The sequence below is a fragment of the Mobula birostris genome, chromosome 24 (assembly GCF_030028105.1).
Source record: "Mobula birostris isolate sMobBir1 chromosome 24, sMobBir1.hap1, whole genome shotgun sequence".
Lineage (NCBI taxonomy): Eukaryota > Metazoa > Chordata > Chondrichthyes > Myliobatiformes > Myliobatidae > Mobula > Mobula birostris.
Window position 1 is genome coordinate 38,212,681 of NC_092393.1, and position 17,786 is coordinate 38,230,466.

General features: G+C 40.3%; 1 protein-coding gene across 2 annotated transcripts in view; it reads right to left on the bottom strand.

Annotated features, from left to right (window-relative positions):
* The window catches only part of ttyh2 (tweety family member 2), a 132,054-nt gene that overhangs the window by 14,639 nt on the left and 99,629 nt on the right, over positions 1-17,786 (bottom strand). The window contains exons 6-12 of one of the 2 annotated variants that reach the window (XM_072241993.1): positions 15,629-15,701; positions 8,286-8,355; positions 5,659-5,714; positions 5,111-5,203; positions 2,159-2,248; positions 755-897; positions 80-280 (exon numbers count right to left, since the gene is read on the bottom strand). In XM_072241993.1, coding sequence (XP_072098094.1) covers positions 80-280; positions 755-897; positions 2,159-2,248; positions 5,111-5,203; positions 5,659-5,714; positions 8,286-8,355; positions 15,629-15,701 — 726 coding nt within the window. Of the gene's footprint in view, positions 1-79; positions 281-754; positions 898-2,158; positions 2,252-5,110; positions 5,204-5,658; positions 5,715-8,285; positions 8,356-15,628; positions 15,702-17,786 lie in introns of both variants that reach the window. The other variant, XM_072241992.1, reaches the window with a different exon arrangement.

The window sequence follows — 17,786 nt, forward strand, 5'->3', positions numbered from 1 at the left end:
AAGGCATAAAATCTGAAGGTGCAAGTAATCCAAGTAATATAGTTTAAAATCATTGACGTATTCTGATGACTGTACTTACATATACACGGGTGCAGGTGCAGCAGTGGCCGGTTGAGTGGTGGTTGTGTTTGCAGGTGGCTGAAGGCTAGTCTGACTCCCCATACTACTATTGAAACTACAGAAACTGTGTATCTGACTTCGGCTTGGGTTATGGGCTGCTATGCGACGAGCTTGTGGGTTAAAAGGGTCGTCTTCATCCATGTCATCGTAATCTCGATCTCTGGACAACAAAGGAGCTAATGTTAGGATAGCAGAAGTAAAACAAAATGAAAAATTCTGTGCAGTCCTTGTTAACACAAGGACTTGTTCGTGCTGGGCACGTGGCCAAGTGGTTGAGGCGTTCGTCTAGTGATCTGAAGGTCGCTAGTTCAAGCCTCAGCTGTGGCAGTGTGTTTGTGTCCTTGAGCAAGGCACTTAATCACACATCACTCTACTGTCTGTGTGAGGAGTGGCACCCCACACAGACTTCCAATCTCCGCCTTGTAAGGCATGAAAATGCCCAACGCAGGCCTCTCATGGTCTGAGTCGACATTCCCTCCCCTCCCTCCCCTGTTAACACAAAATAAAGTATGCTTTTAAAAAGTTATTAGACTACAATGACCTACACAAATAAACCGCCTTCTCATTGCCTCTCTAAAATACGGTTGCACTGTGGTAGGAATGCCTGGAACGATTCCAAATTCTCGCCACTTGCCTGATTGCAATGTAATTACAGCCGCGAGACAGGGCACAGATCAAAGCAGAGAATCCGGCTGCAGCAAGGAGCGAAAACAGTAAGAGATAGAGTAACCCCTCGACACCATCATAGCATACACCATTCACGGCATCCAGATAGTCCTTTATAAAAACACACAGAAAAATAAATTAGATCCATCAATTTCAGATCGTTAAGGGCAGATAAATAACTAAAGAGTTGATGTAATCTCCGGTCCCACTCTTCTCATGAAACTCATACCTTTCCCTGCAACACCTGTCCATTCACCTCTTCCATTCGCACCATCCGGGGACCCAAACAACCAGTCCAGCTAAAGCAACGATTCAACGACACTTCACTCAACTTAGTCTGCTGTTTCTGGTGATGCGGCGCAGACTCGCTGGGCCAAATGGCCTAACTCTGCTCCTATACCTTATAATGTGGCATCTTCTGTACTGAAGAAACCAAATGCAGATTGGATGACCGCCTTGCAGAACACTTGTGCTCAGTCTACATGAGTGACCCTCAGCTTCTGGAAATGACCCATCCCAATCTGACCTCTCCACCTGTCACCTCCTGCACTGTTATGACCAACTCCAGAGTAAGCTTGAGGAACACCATATCTTTCACATTACAGCTCGCAGGACCTAATACTGAGTTCTCCCATTTCAGATAATTTGCTCTTTCTATTTGTATCAGGACAGGCTGTATGTGCTTGCCGTTCCTCTCTCTTTGTTTCTTTCAATTGAGTATTCTGGTCTGCTCAGCACAACCCTGCAGTCTAGACTATAAAACATCATCCAGACTTCACACTACACAGATAAAGGATTTCAACTGTCCATTCAATGGCGACATCCTTTCACCCTGTACAGGCACTCTCCTTGTCCTATGCACTATCCTGCTCAACATTTAATCGAACTTGCTTTCTCCTTTCTCAGCTCTGATGAAGGACCTTCGAACTGAAATGCTGTTTTCTCTTTATACGGACCAGCTGAGTTAATCTCTGCATAAATTAACTTTTAAAGTAACGTTACCCAGACCGTAAAACATTACAGGCTGACTTAAGCTAAAGCCAATAGAAAGTAACAAACCAGAATAAGTGAAAAGTAGAAAGGCTCTCCAGTACCAGTATAACTCATTTCCTGTTCCTATAAGCTAGTACATTTAAAATCGGTTTGCCTGTTTATAATTTTATTATTTAGGTGTCTCTCATTTTATTTGCAAATAAGACACACTGCTCAATAGGTTTTGTCAATAAGTCCTTCACTAATAAAATGGTGAAAATGATTTTTTTTTGTGGCCAGCAACCAGTCAAGCCGTTCCTCACTCAAAGTAAAAAATAACAAACAATAAACACATCAGATTAAACAGGGCGAGGTGTGATTTTCCTTCATCAGTGTTTACCTTGTGCAGTCCGCGACAGTCAAGCATTGCTGTGAGTTGATGCAGATTGGATTCCGATTTATTTAGTAACTGCTGGATGCCAATAATGTCCTTCTGTCAAGGAAGGATAAAACAGTTGATCTTTAAAAAATTGCAAAGATGTTTCAGTCACAAAAATATTAGTGCAAAACTGCTTGTTGGAATTTAGTAGTTCTATCAGATGCCATTGTATCTGTTATCCATATCAGTTCTGCCATAGGGACCCTAATAAGATCTGTGGTAATTTTATGCCTATGGATATGTGGATTTTCAAATGATTTTATTGTTTTTAAATATTTCAACAATTTTTACGCTTTTTATTTTTCTTTTAAATGTTTCTGAATATCAAAGATAATTTACAACTGATACAATTAGTGACAGCATCGCCAGGATACAAAACTGCATCCCAATTTTGACCTGGCAAAACCAAGTAGGAGCTTTCAGAGTCACCTGTGGCCTAATATCGTGAATGTATCTGTACCCCATTCAAAAGTGTGGAGGACCAGCGAGACTGGCTTTTCATATCTGGCCCTGGTAGGCACAGAGGACTGCAGGCACTGGCCAAGTCCAGCCAGATCTGGTCCGATCCCTTCAGGTCAGAATCAGAATCAGCTTTACTATCACTTGACACACATCAGGAAATTTGTTGTTCTGTGGCAGCAGTACAGTGTAAAACAAAAACGAACTGGATGTCACACATAAATAAATAAATAGATGTGAAAGAGGAATAGTAAAGTGTGCTCATTCAGAAATGAGATGACAGAAGGGAAGAAGCTGTTCTGAAAACGTTGAAGGAGCACCTTCAGATTCCTGCGCCTCCGCCCAGATGGCAGTAATTAGAAGAGGGTATGTACAGATCATGAGGGTTCTTAATGACGGATGCCACTGTCTTGAGCCACTGCCTTTTGAAGAAATTCTCCATGGAGGGGAAGCTTGTGCTCATGATGCTACAACCCTCTGCAGTCTCTTTTGATCCTCTGCATTGGAGCCTCCATGCTTGGGGGGTGATGCAACACATCAGACTGCTCTCCACCGTACATCTGTAGGAATTTGCTCAAGCCATTAGCGACACAGCAAATCTCCTCAAACTCCTAATGAAATATAGCTGCCAGCAGGCCTTCCGTGCCAGGATAGACCCTCTGGGATGTTGATGCCCAGAAACCTGAAGATGCTTGCCTTTTCCAGTGCAAACCTCCTGATGAGGTCTGTTGTGTGTTTTCCTGACTTCCCCTTGCTCAAGTCCACAGCTGGTCTTGCTGACATTGAGTGCAAGATTGCTGTTATGGCACTGCTCAATCAACCAATCTACTTTGCTCCTGTATGCCTCCTCATCACCATCTGAGATCTGGCCAACAGTGGTATTGTCAAAGAATTTATAGATGCCACTTAAGCTGTTCAAAGCCACAAAGTTATCAGTGTAGAGCAGAGCGGTGGGCTAAGCATGCATCCTTGAGGTGTGCCTATGTTGACTGTCAGTGAGGAGATGTTATTACTGCTCCGAATTGACCATAACCTTTCAAGGAGCCAGTTGCAAAGGGAGTTACAGAGGCGCAGGTTTTGGAGTTTGTTGATTGGTACTGATGGGATGATGGTGTTGAACCCTGAGCTGTAATCGAAAAACAGCAGCCTGACTTAGGTTGGGCAGGTGCTCCGAAGCCAAGTGGAGAGCCAGTGAGATTGTGTCGCCTTAGACCAGCTGTGTCAGTAAGCGAGCTGCAGCGTGTCCAGGTCCTTGCTCAGGTAGGAGTTAATTCCAACCACAGGCCAACCTCTTAAAGCACATCGTCACAATAGATGTGAGTGCTACCAAGCAAAGGTCATTGAGGCAGCCCATCCTGCTCTTCTTGGGCACTGATGCACTTTTGAAGCAGGTGGGAATCTCTGACTGTCACACTGAGAGGTTGAAGATGTTCTTGGAACACTCCAGCCAGCTGGCCAGCAGCGGTTTTCACTCTCATCCAGATACATAATTAGCGCCTGACGCCTCACAAAGGCTCGCCTTCTTCGATGTTCTGATGTCGGCCACCGAGACAGAGATGTTAAGGTTGCCAGGTTCTGTTGGGATTCACACGGGTGTAGTTTTATTCTCTCTTTCAAAGCGTGCACAAAAGGTGTTGGGCTCACCAGAGTGTGAAGCACCACAGCCATTTATGCCACCAGGTTTCAGATGAAAGCAAGTAATGGCATGCCAACACTACCATAGCTGTTGTGCATCCAATTGTCTCTCCAAGTTCACATGGAATAGCAATTTTGCTGTCACAATAGCCTTCCATAGTTGTAAGTGATTATTTTTATAAATGTTATTTAACTTTAGAGATACTCATGGGTACAAGCCCGTCTGGTGCAACAAGCCCGTGCTATCCGATTACACCTAATTAGCCTATGAACCAGTACATCTTTGGAATGTGGGGAAACTCGATCATCCACAGGAAATGCGCACAGTAACTTGGAAAATGCTCGAACTTCTTACAGAGGGCAGCAGGAATTGAATGCAAGGTTGCTGCCGCTGTAATTGCAGTACACCAATCACTATGCCACCATGCCATCCCATTAAAGTTTTTGCAGGGTTCTGAATCGCCAGTCAATGCACAATAGGATAATGTTTTATTCCATAGTGATCTCTGATGTGCCCTGGTTCCCACATACTCGATGCAGGAAGATGATTTCAATCGAGGAGCATTAAATCTGAAGGACCGAGTCTCCAGCGTACATTTTAGGTGTTATCTGGACTGTCACAATTGCCCTAGCTATCAGCAAATCACCAGGAAAGGGAAAGGGAATCATACGGTTGGGGTGAAAATAGAAAATGCCCAGCAGGTGAGGCAGTGCAGATAAAAACAGGGAACATTTCAGGTGCATGAACCTGCAGATGAGTCAATGAGGATTGATGTTCATAGTTTTAGAGACATTGCAATGAAAAATTTTCACTCCCACCTTTGCCATAGGAAACAGTGGTATAGCAATATGCATCAATCCTTGGATTTGCAGTTGCATGTTTGTTAGAGAGCGCTGGAAACTCAACAGAGTCTACAAAAAAAAGGTAAGAAAGAATGTTCTTTACTCAAATATTACATTCTAATGAAAATTCATACTCACTTTGATCTAGTTTTTTCATTTGAATTACCTAGGTAATAATAGAAGTTAATTCCTGTTCTAAAGTTTCCTATTTGATTGATGCTTTTCACTCCACTAGGAAGTACTACTTTAACTCACCAGTTTTGAATGACGATATTGAAACTTGCATCATCGAAGAAAGACTCTTAGCCTGACACACATGTGCTTGCTTCCCGAAAGAACTAACTGTTCAGCACCTTTCCTCTTTTCCACAGAATATAACAAAGCATTATATGAAGAACGCAGTTTGCATTTATCTAGCAGGAAGTCAGAACTCAATTGAAACACAGCATATCTGAAGCCCATTTAAAAATATTGCCCAATTTACACTGCCTGCTAAGCATGTATCAACGTAACACAATATATACCTGTTGGAATGGGATACGAGTGCTGTGGCCACAATACAGATAATAATGCACAATATCTGTAACAGAAGCAAATACAAATTAGAAGAGTTTTTGGCTATCAACGTGAGCAACTAACTGGCTTAAGAGCACAACTATATTTAAGCCAGTTTCTCAACAGGAAGTAGACAAAAATCTGAAAGTGTGAGTAAGGAGGGAGGAGAAGATGGCGACGTAGCACGCGCGGCCACTCCAAATGAATATCAACATGTGTAACTAGGGGTGCCGTGCACAATCCGGATTTGATGGGGAGTGCTGCAAAGCGCAGAGGAACACCTGGAGAAACTTTTGAAATGCCTGCTTCGCTGCCGCTGCTACTGTGCGATCGAGAATCTCCGGAGACGAAGGCCCCAAATCCTCAGCTTTGCCTATTGCCTGTTGCCGGGGCCGGGGCTGAAATGCTCGGCAGAGATGGTGCTCAGTGCGCGGTGTCAAATAGGTGGCCGGAGGCTCGGAGTTTTCCGGACGGACTCGGAGTCGGACTGTGGTCAGATGCTTCCGGGATGCTGCATCGGCAAGTTGGCGGCGCTGGAGGTTTACCGTCTGCGTGAGATGATGGGACTTTTGAGAGACTCTGAGATTTTTACTGTGCCATGGTCTGTTTTTATCAAATTACGGTATTGCTTTGCACTGCTGTAACTATATGTTATAATTATGTGGTTTTTGTTAGTTTTTAAGTCAGTTTGTCATGTGTTTTCGTGATATGACTCTGGAAAAACATTTTTATCATTTCTTAATGCATTCATTACTAAATGACAATAAAAGGGGATTGCGTGTCCTCATAATCATAATAATCCACGTGATAACAAATCTCTTGGAGTTCATTTTTAGCAATGTTCAGTCTCAGCTGCATTCTTCAACTGGAATTTTGTTTCTTCCGTAATGCCAAGGTAAGTGGGATGATCAGATATTGGCACAACTTTGCTGTGCGATGCATCCGAATTGTAACAGATACAGCGTCAATATGAGTTTATTGTTGACTAGTGAAGCTTGACATTTTGCACAAGCTTCATTGCCCTGCTACTGCTGCTGTTTCCTGATATGGGTAGTATATATTGTGATGGAGAAAACTCCACAATTATGTCAGACAGGCAAATGGACTTTAATTGTCAATAACTGCAGAAAATTATAAGATGATATTTTTTCCCAGAAAAGGGTTTTTTTTTATTAGCAAGGTCATCCACATAGAACTTCATTAACCCTAACTCTGCTCTAGTCTACTGTCTCCTCCACTGCCATGACAAGGTCACTTCCAGGTCGGAGGAGCCACACCTCTTTCTATCCAGGTAGCCTCCCACCTGACAGCATGAACATTGATTTCACTAACTTCCAGTAATTTCTTCCCCCCCCCCCTTTCCTCATTCTGGCTCTTCTCTTTTGCTCACCCGCCTATCACCTCTCTCTCTCTGTTGCCCCTCCTCCTTCCCCTTCTCCCATGGTCCACTCTCCTCTCCTATCAGATTCCTTCCTCAACCCTTAACATCCTCCACCTATCACCTCCCAGCTTCTCACTTCATCTGCCTTCACCTATCACCTGCTGGCCTGTATCCCATCTGCTCCCCTCAACAACTTATTCTGGGTTCATTCCAATGTCCCCTCTGAGGTTTGCTACTAGCACACAAAGGAATTTAAACTGCACACCAAAGGGTGTCACCCTCTACCTCGTTGGCACGTTTGGTACATTCAACAGTTGTACACAATCACATTTCCTTTTCCGGTTTCTGATGCGGACGGTGTTGATGACGTGGAGTTCGCGGTGATTTGTCTGCAGGTGTTAGAAACAGACTTATTTATACTGTTTTTATGGAAGAAATTATTCAGTGTGCATACGTTGCTGCCACTGGGCACAGAACAGCATAGTGCACAGAACAAGATTTTTGCGCACACAGGTCATTACGAATTAGAGGGAACATTGCTTCCTCCTCTCCTTTCCAGTCCTGATGAAGGGTCTCGCCCTGAAATGTTGACTCTATTCCTTTGCATACATGCTGCCTGATCTTCTGTGTTCCTCCAGCATTTTGCATATTACTCATGAAGCTCAAAACTTTGTTTTGCTCTCTACAGATGCTAAGTAAGTACAGAATAGAGCACTTTGCATTTTTTTGTTTACTCTGTCGCCATTACACTTTGTTCTATCCTGGTCTGCTTCAATGATCTGATCTGTATGAACAGTATGCAAGACAAGTTTTTCCACTGCGTTTCAGTACCCAGGACAATAATAAAATATTCCAATCATTGAACCAATGGGCATCGAAAAAAGTATTTTAAACAGAGAAAAAGACATAAGATACTGGGAATGAATACAGTAATTGGATTCAATGGACAGAACTTCCAAATATCTAGTAAAGTTTGGACAAATGAACCTATGTTTTTTTTCTTCTCAGCATGTCTTCTGAAATCCTCAGCTCAGACATCAACCAATGATGAAAGGTTATTATTTGCTATACAAGATCACATTAAAAAAGATGTGCCATAGAAGTCAAGGGAAATCAAGACAGTTAGTGATATTTGTATCAGTTGCTATATTTAGAGGAAAAGAGCAAGAATATCTTTTATACAACACAATTAAAGTTTTAAAAGTGCTAACTTACCTGAGCTAATTTTATTCTGGGTCATATTCATGATGAACTTATCTGGAGCCACGCAGAAATCACTTGTTCCCTGAAACACATGGAAGTTAAACAATTGGCAATTTAAAATAAGATTCTCCACATGTGCCAGGAATAAAAATCAAGGAAGAAAAAATAAATCAATAAATCGATGAATGGTGGAACCTTCATTTTCTTGTGTTTGCCTGAAGAACATTTCTATATAGAACCTGAAGCATTGCCTCAAAGACATTGCAATCTAATTTGTTCCGGATGTGATGATGTGTAAATTAGATTGCAATCTTCATAGGTGGGGACACGAGAGATTCTGCAAATGCAGGAAATCTTGATCAACACACACAAAATGCTGGTGGAACTCAGCAGGTCAGACAGCATCCATGGAGGGAAATTAGTCAACGTTTTGGGCCGAGAACCTTCATCAGGATTTTGTGTGCGTTATTCGTGGGCAGGTGAAGGTTTGAATTGGCCCTCTGGTTTGAATCCTGTGTGGGACTGTACATGAACTTGAAGGTAGATGAAATCGAGGGAACTGTGCTGTTTGTCTAGAATTCTTTTTGTGGTTTAGAAATTTCTGTTGGTAGGTTTTATTCCATTTATCATTGTTGCTAGAATTGGTGAAGATTATGGTAGTGGACATAAAAGGATTATTTGAAATCAAGCTGTAATTCAGCATTTCAAACAAATCTCACTAAATAGGTGCTGATGATTTACAGGACTTCTTAATATACTCCAGATTACGACAGACGGACAGAGAGGTGGTATTCAACAGCACTGGCAGGCACTGATTTAGAGTTGGCTATAAGCTTCCAGTGACGGTCTACATAGCTTACTTTAGTTATACATCAACAAATTTAGTATGGCTTTTAACATGTTTAATAAATCTGCCTCCAAACCCAACTGCTTAATACAAGACATTTCTTTAAATGCCAACATTTGGTGCATTTCATGTACAATGTACAGAAGACCAAAGAGGAATCAAGATAAAAATGAACATTCTTTTTATGCTCTATGAATTTATTTTAACTTTTTTTTCCTGCCAACATCCCACATCCAAAAAAACCTGCTATTTACTAACAACTATTCAGCATTACAACTAAGTTGCTATTACATCCATTATAGGCAAAGAAAAAAATGGAATGAGGTGAACATTCTACTTCAGCCAAAAAAAGTGCACCTTAGACTAAAATTCATATTTATTTGTAGTTTGGCTTCACAAAAATGATAGGTGACCAGGCCAAATGAACAGGATCTGACTTGCAGCCATTGTAAGTTTCTGATGCTCAATTCTTCAACGTAAAACTCTTCCAACCCTACTGTAACGTTCCACCTGGGAAAGTGAACTGAAAAGCATGCCTTATGAGGATAGGTTGAGTGAGCTGGGGGTTTTTCTCTTTGGAGCAAAGGAGGATGAGAGGTGACTTGAGAGAGGTGTATAAGATGATAAAAGGCATAAGCAACAAGATGATGAAAAGAACAAGAGCATAAGTGTCCAGCCCGGGACTTTTCCCCGGGCCAGAAATGGCTAACGTGAGGGGGTATAATTTTAAGGTGATTGGAAGAAAGTGAAGGGGTACTTCACTTCAGTCAGAGATACTGCAAACCCTGTACACAGAGAGTGATGAGTGCGTATAATTACCTGCCAGGGATGGTGGTAGAGACAGATACATTCGGGCCATTTAAGAAACTCTTAGATAGGCACAAGCATGATTTTTTTTTAAATGAAGAGCTAAGTAGGGGCAAAGGTTTAGATTAATCAGTTGGTTAAAATGTCCGCACAACATCATGGGACAAAGGGTCTGTACTGTACTGTACTGTATTGTTCTATAATCTAAGTTTTATTAAAAAGTTTTATCCATGAATTATGATACTGGAAATTCAAAGAATATTGATTAGTTTATCAATTGGTACTCAGGGTCTAACTTAAGCAACATTTATTAGTATATATTGTTCTTCAAAATCAGTATCTCATACCTTTGGTATTGCTGGGACCATTTTCAATACTTCATGTGCTGTTAAGGGACAGCTAGCAAAATGATGCATAAACATGGAGTGGAAAGTGCCTCAGGAGAACTGGGTTTCAAAGATCAGCAAATCTGTGCCTAGGATGCGGACCTAAGCAAGATGCCAATGAGAATGAGGATACAAACCATATCTGTCCATTTTTAACAAATATTTCAGCAAAACAGAAAGAACAGCTCTGTGTATACTATATGCCACTTTTAAACAATATGTTCCAATGCATTCAACGATCAAGTTAAAGGAAGATGCATTAGGACGAGTGGCCAAATGCATTTTCGAAGGTAAAGTGTTTAAGTGCTGAAGTAACTGAAGGGGATTAGAGTGATTATGCTATTTGGAAAAATAATTCCAGAGTTTTGGCCTGAGATGATTGAAGGCACAACCACTAACGGTGGTCAATGTTTCCTCTAAGATGTGCGTGTGCACACACATCTCTTGCTACTAACGCACAAAGGAATTTAAACTGCGCACTAAAGGTTGTCCCCCTCTACCTCGTTGGCATGTTAAGCATACTTCACGATCATCCACAAACATGTTTTCTTTTCCAGTTTCTGATGCGGACAGTGTTGACTACGTGGAGTTTGCAATAATTTGTCCGTAGTTTGTAGAACTAGCTTATGTATACTGTTTTTAGTGAAGAAATTATTCAGTGCACACTTGTTGTCATCACTGGGCACAGCACAACATTTTTGCACACACCGGTCATGAGAAATTAGAGGGAACATTGATGGTGGTTCAGAAAAAGTGAGGGATTCACAAGAAACCGTACTTGAAAAGCATCATACAAACCACTTGCTTCCAGAAGGAAGTAGTTCAAATTCCAACTGTAATGTTCTTAGAAGTGATCAATATTTTTTAAAAGTTGCCCAGCTGATTAAAAAGCAGTGTATAACCACAAGGTAACAGTTAATGTCATGCAGAAAAATAACCAAGCTAGTGAGCCTTTGAAAAGATCTTCCTTCACTGGCAGACCAGTAAAGTGAATAGTAGCAGCAATAAAGTGCTTGAATACGTTGAAGGTGGCACATTCCTTATAAATGGGAATAAAAAACCTTTAATGACTTCAGAAATCTTGAACTTTGCTCATTCAGCTTGAATATCTCAAATACCAAGTATAGACCAATTTTTTGACAACAAATCACTGACAATGGTATTATCAGATCTGCCAGACACTGGAAGCTTCATATTCTGTTGTTTAATTTGATCCCCCTCCGGAGAAGTATCCCCAGGAAAATTACTCATGTCTTAATTTAACATCAAAACTATTTAATACATGACTTTTTTTTAAGAATACTAGAAATAACCACTTTTTTAAATGATCTGTGCATGGTATACTCTATTTAACATTGAAATCGGTTAGGTAAACATTTATACTGGACATCGTTCTTCAAGATGAATGGAAAAGAGCAGAGGAAGAAAGGAAATAGAAAGAAAGAACCAAAAGGAGTGAAAAGAGATCCATTCATTTATTTAATTCATTATGTGTACATCAAAACACTCAGTGAAATGTGTTGTCTGCATGAAGCATCACAACCTAATGATATAATGGGGGCAAACCACAAGTGTCACAACACGTTCCGGCACCAACAGTGCACACTCACAATGCTCGACACAACATCAAGCGAGCCCCATTCTCCCCTGCCACCCACTTACCCACGCACATGCACAGTCCTTCAATCCCTGGGCCGGCCGTCTTCCGAGAAGCAAATATTTAAACATCCTATGTATAGGAATCTTGCAATGAACAAGACTAATAAACTTAACGGAGTGTCCAAAAGTTACACTGTAACATATTATGGTAGAAAATATGACCGATTCTAAAAGGCTGCAAAGGATCCATCCAAAACAAAAGAAAATCTGCAGATGCTGGAAATTCAAGCAACACATATAAAACGCTGGAGGAACTCAGCAGGCCAGGCAGCATGAGTACTATGAGTTGAAAAGAGTATGATGAATGAAGTTCTGATAAAGGGTCCCTGCCCGAAATGTCAACTGTACACTTTTCCAAAGATGCTGCCTGGCCTGCTGAGTCCCTACGGCATTTTGTGTGTGTTGCAAAGGATCAATCTGATTCAGATCGATCCTAAATGAATTTTCAATTCGTTCAGAATAAACAAAACTCCTGTCAGTACACCTCTCGAGGCAATGGAAGTAGAGGTGGAAAGAAAATGGATTGTTCAAAAAGAAGATTAAGGAAGCATTGAAATGAAGTGATTCATCCATGGTTGAATGTGGAAGCCCAGCAGGGCTGTGCACTTTAAAATAGTACCATCATATAACTGTCCAGTTAGGAGACAGTGGAGCTCCCCCCCACCCCGCCAACCACCATCCAGAACAAGAGGGGAACAAATCATGTCTTAAAGATGAAACACAACATGGGATTCAATCCGTTGACTTTCGCCAAAGGCCGTCATCTGCTTATCAGGTTTAACAAGACCATAGCAGATGTCAGGTGGGACAGGAAATGGAATAAGTTAAGGAAATCATACCGTTGTTTACATCATAAGATATATAAACAAATTGAAAGTGTAATAGATCTTTGATGAAGCCGACACACATCTGCTCTTGTTGATACTCAAACACATATTTCACTTGTTTTTACGTAAAATGCCCTCATCTTGCAACAAAACCATTCTGCGTTCAGCATTAATAAACTGCACTAATGTGGCACATATTCAACGTTAAGTAGAGTTTAGATGAAAGGAACACTAATTTGTACAATAGAAAAAATATTGTTGTACCATGTATGGCACCTCTAAATTACCTCTAAATTACCTCTAATCTGTATATTCTGAATCTTAAGTACCTGACTTCAGAAGGTTTTTGCAACTACATAATAAAAATGTTTGAGGCGCAAGCTGAAAGCTAGAAAATTATTGTGAACATCTGAGCTTCATTTACAATCAAATGATAAAGTATTGGTAAGTTACCATGAGATTGAAAACACATGAAGGAAATGTAATCACAAGATCACAAGACAAAAGAGCAGAAGTAGGCCATTCGGTCCATTGAGTCTGCTCCACAGCTCCCCCATGAGCTAAACTATTCACCCATCTAGTTCCAACTTCCGGCTTTTTCCCCATATCCCTTGATACTCTGACTAATTAGATACCTGTCAATCTCCTCCCTAAACACCCTCAATGATTGGGCCTCCACAGCCATATGTGGCAACGAATTCCACAAATCCATGACCCTCTGGCTAAAAAAATTTCTCCTCATCTCTGTTTTAACTGGGTACCCTCTAATTCTAAGACTATGGCCTCTTGTCCTGGACTCACCCACCAAGGGAAACAACCTTTCCACATCTACTCTGTCCAACCCTTTCAACATTCGAAATGTTTCTACGAGAAATGACACTGGTGTGGCACAGGAGTTTTGTGCTGTCAAAGTCAATCCTATGGCCATTGCGAATGCAGTGTTCTGCTACCACCGATTTCTCCGGGTAACCCAAACGGATACACCTCCTGTGCTCCTTGATGCAGGTCTGGCCGCTATATGCTGGAATTTGATTGTAAACAAAGTGGAAGAGTGGAAACTTGTTTGTATGAGGACTAGCCAATCAGGAGGGACGGACTATGGGGGTATAAATACCACTGGACTAGACGTGCCCAGGCATCATCCCTGATGAAGATAGCAGAGTTTGTCATCAAAATGTCGGTCATAACCGATACCTGGCTGGAAGCCCAAGAATAAGTGTGCTACTTATTTGTCATAAATGCCAGGAAAGCACTAGATCAACAGCCATCATTGAGCAAAGGCATTGTGTAAATAACTGAATGCATTACTAGACATGTCCCTCCTGCTCAATCTGTTTCTTTGGTCTTTGTCTCTTTTCTATATCACTTGTTTGACATCAGCAAAAGGCAAGTTACAGGAAACAACAGATTAATTACTTTTTGGCCTAGACCTTTTACCACTGACAGTTCCCTTGTGTCAGAACACAGACTATTGTTGAATCCCGATATAGATCCCAGTCACGCTCAATGGACGGACTGAGGTTCCACAAAGTTAACCCAATGAATGGTGATAACTGGTTTTCTATTCCCCTCTTGGTAGCACTGAGTATTGTTGTCACAACGGTACCATCTTGCCCCAGCAGGTTTTGTATAAAGTGCTTGACTGCAAAGAGCAGTCAACATAAATCCTTATCAAAAACGCAAAATGTGAAATTCCTGCATATCACTGGACAATGATCTGAAATTTGCAATTTTGCTAATTTCTTCCTTCTCAAGCCTGGGGAGAAAGACCAAAACCATATAATGAACAAATTTGGCTTTTCTGTTTTATTTAAAGCTAGAACCATAATATTTTGCCAGAAAATTAAATAACCTGAGTAATGCAGCACCAGATCAGCATTGAGTCTGAACCTGAGGACAATGTTTAACCAGGGAATTTCAGTGCCCCCCCCACAACATTCTACATGGTAAAGTAATATAATCCTCCAATTTAAAATTTTACCACGTGTATACATAGTATCTGCTACCAGAGGGCGCAGTTGAGTAAACTCACGGAAATGCACCATAGAAACCAGCAAATGATAGGAAATGTATGAAATTTGCTCAAAGGGAAGGAATGGAAGAGTGTAGACACCAGCCTGGACTAAGTAGGACAATTGGTTATTGTGCTATATGTAATGCTTGTAGCAATCATCGTCTTAGAAAGAACCAGATTTTCAACTGAAGCAGATTTTATTTTGAAGATTCAAATTTCAAATCTGTATACCTTGTAAAAGGAATGCAGATTTATTGGATAGATTTCTGTTTAAATGATTGTCAAGTTGTCTCATGAAACAGTAATTACGGCAAGAACTAAATGGCAGTTGCGGGTCACATTTTACACACAGACCGATGGGAGTCTGCAATGTGCTGCTGGGGCAGTCGTGCAGCCAGATACACAAGAGGAAATTTAAGAGATTCTTATACAGCCGTATGAATGTGCAGAGACTGGAAGGATATGGATATTGAGTAGGCTGGGGGATTAGCTTAAGCAGACATCTAATTACTCATTTAACTAGTTCAGCACATCATGAAGAGCCTGTTCTTGTGTTCTCGTCCACTTTCAGTATTACTGTGACTTCTATATTGAGACCAATACTGACTGCCTTCCCTTTTACAAGATCTTCAAGCTTAAAAAAGGTACCGAATGACAGAGATGAGCAAACCTTGACCTCAAAGTTAACAATGCATGAATGCTAACTTTTAATTCCAATACGCATTAGTCATACTTTGCAAGTAGAATTGTTGGTGGTAAATAAGCTGTAGAAGCAGTTGGCATTGCACACAGAAACAGGACCTTCTCTCACTTACCACAGCAGCAGCAGTATCCAGTCCCAGCGAACCCCAGCTGACAATTACAGTCAGGATACCAAGGACAATCATTCTGGAAAATATAAAAACATAAAATGTTATCAATAACAAATAAAACAATGTCATTGCTACAGATTTAGCTTTCAGAAGTTACTGGACAAATTAATTGAGGAGAGTTTAATTGTAAGAATTAGGTAAAACAATTGAAGAAACAAAACATGCTGCACAAGTCTTGTTTTTAACAGAATTTTATCTTGTGATCAAATTCTACAGAAGACACATTTGTCCCTTATTTTTCACTTCACAGATTAAGACTAATTTTCAATATTCATTTATCCATTTTCTGCCTGCAGCTTTTGAGGTGATTAATGTCACTCCAACACCTCTTTTCCATTAGGTACAGAAGCCTGAAGGCACACACTTAGCAATTCAGGAAAAGCTTCTTCCCTTCTGCCATCCAGTTTCTAAATAGACGTTGAACCCATGAACACCACCTCACTTTAAAAAAAAATACTATTTTTGGACTATTTTTAATTTGCCTATTTAATATACATATATCTTACTGTAATTTACTTTCTTCTATATTATGTTTTGCATTGTACTGCCACTGCATTAACAAATTTCACAACAAATTCCAGTGAAAATAAACCTGATTCTGATTATAACTGTCATTAAATTTAAGGTAATTCAAAATTCTGTGGTTCCTGTCTTTGCGTCCAGTTCCCCTTCACCTCTGTGTTTGCTGAGCTGGAGTCATTACCAGTGAAGCAACACTGCTGATACTAAACACTTCACTACAACAGCAAAAACAGAAAATGCTGGAGATACTCAAATTGAGCTGAATTTTACCCTATATACAAACTGCTTCCACACAGTTCACTGACCAGGGAACATTGCACAAACCAGATTTTGATTAATCTACTGTTGGTAACCATATCTTCAGCAGCCAAGGCCCATTTGCTCTGTAATCTCTTTCTTAACAACACGAACACAAGAAAATAGCAGAATATGCTGCTCAGCCCTTAAGCATGCCCACGATTCAATATCAACAAGTCCAATCTGCCTCCTCCTCTTCTGTGGCAGTACCCCACCACCCCAAAATCCCTTGTATTTCAAAAAGTAATGTCTACTTTCTATTTTAATATCTCCAATAATCTAGCCTTCACCACCCTTTGGGATGGAGAATTCCAAAGATTCACCACACACTTGGAGAAGGTCCTAAATGCCTGTTTTAAATTACCATCCTCTAACCTTGACTACATCTCATCATTTAAGATTCTTCCATTAGTGGAAATATTTGAATATCGATGATATTATGCCCCCTAAGTATCTAATATGTTTTAGTAAGATCACCACTTGTTCTTCTAGACTTTAAACAATATAGATCTAATTACTTCCTCAAGCATTTTGGGTGTGTTGCTTAGATTTCCAGCATCTGTAGTTTTTCGTGTTTGTTACTTCAACTAATCCTATTTGGATAACCCCCCCACATACTGAGAAATTAACCAAGTGAATTTCTTGTTTGCTATGCCAATATAGGAAACTCGCATATTAGGATTATATGGTTTACAAAAATTCAACCTCAAAGAATTCACACATTACCAAAATTTTTTAAAGTTTTGAGAATAAAATTTTCTCTCAGAATGTGCGTGAAAAAGTGAATGATCAACAAAAAGTTCAGCTTTTTTGCCCCCAACTTGAGTTTCTTGATGCATGTGCAGACAAGGCAACTGCTTATTAGAAGGAACAGAAATGTCAGAGACAGTAGTCAGCTAGCTCAGCTGCTGAAAATGTAACCTGAATGGCCACTTAGGGAATTGTCATCTTATGTTCATTAATCTGGATTTATTATAATTTAATTATTATCCACATATGCTGCCAAACCATTTTCAAAATAAAACACAATACAGAGATCTTTAGAATGATGAAACAAAAATAGCAAAGTAGCCTGACCTGCATTTTCTATTTTTGATTTAGATTTCCAGTACTTGTTTTTTCAACCTTCACTTTATTTTCAGTTCAAAAGTTTAAATTGCAAGTATAGAAAGTCTAAACTCATTCTCTTAGTAAAAGTAGCCTTGAACAGAAGAATCTTAATTTGATGACCAAGTACTTTTACTTAATAGAAAATTTAGCCATCCTCATCCATTCTAATTTA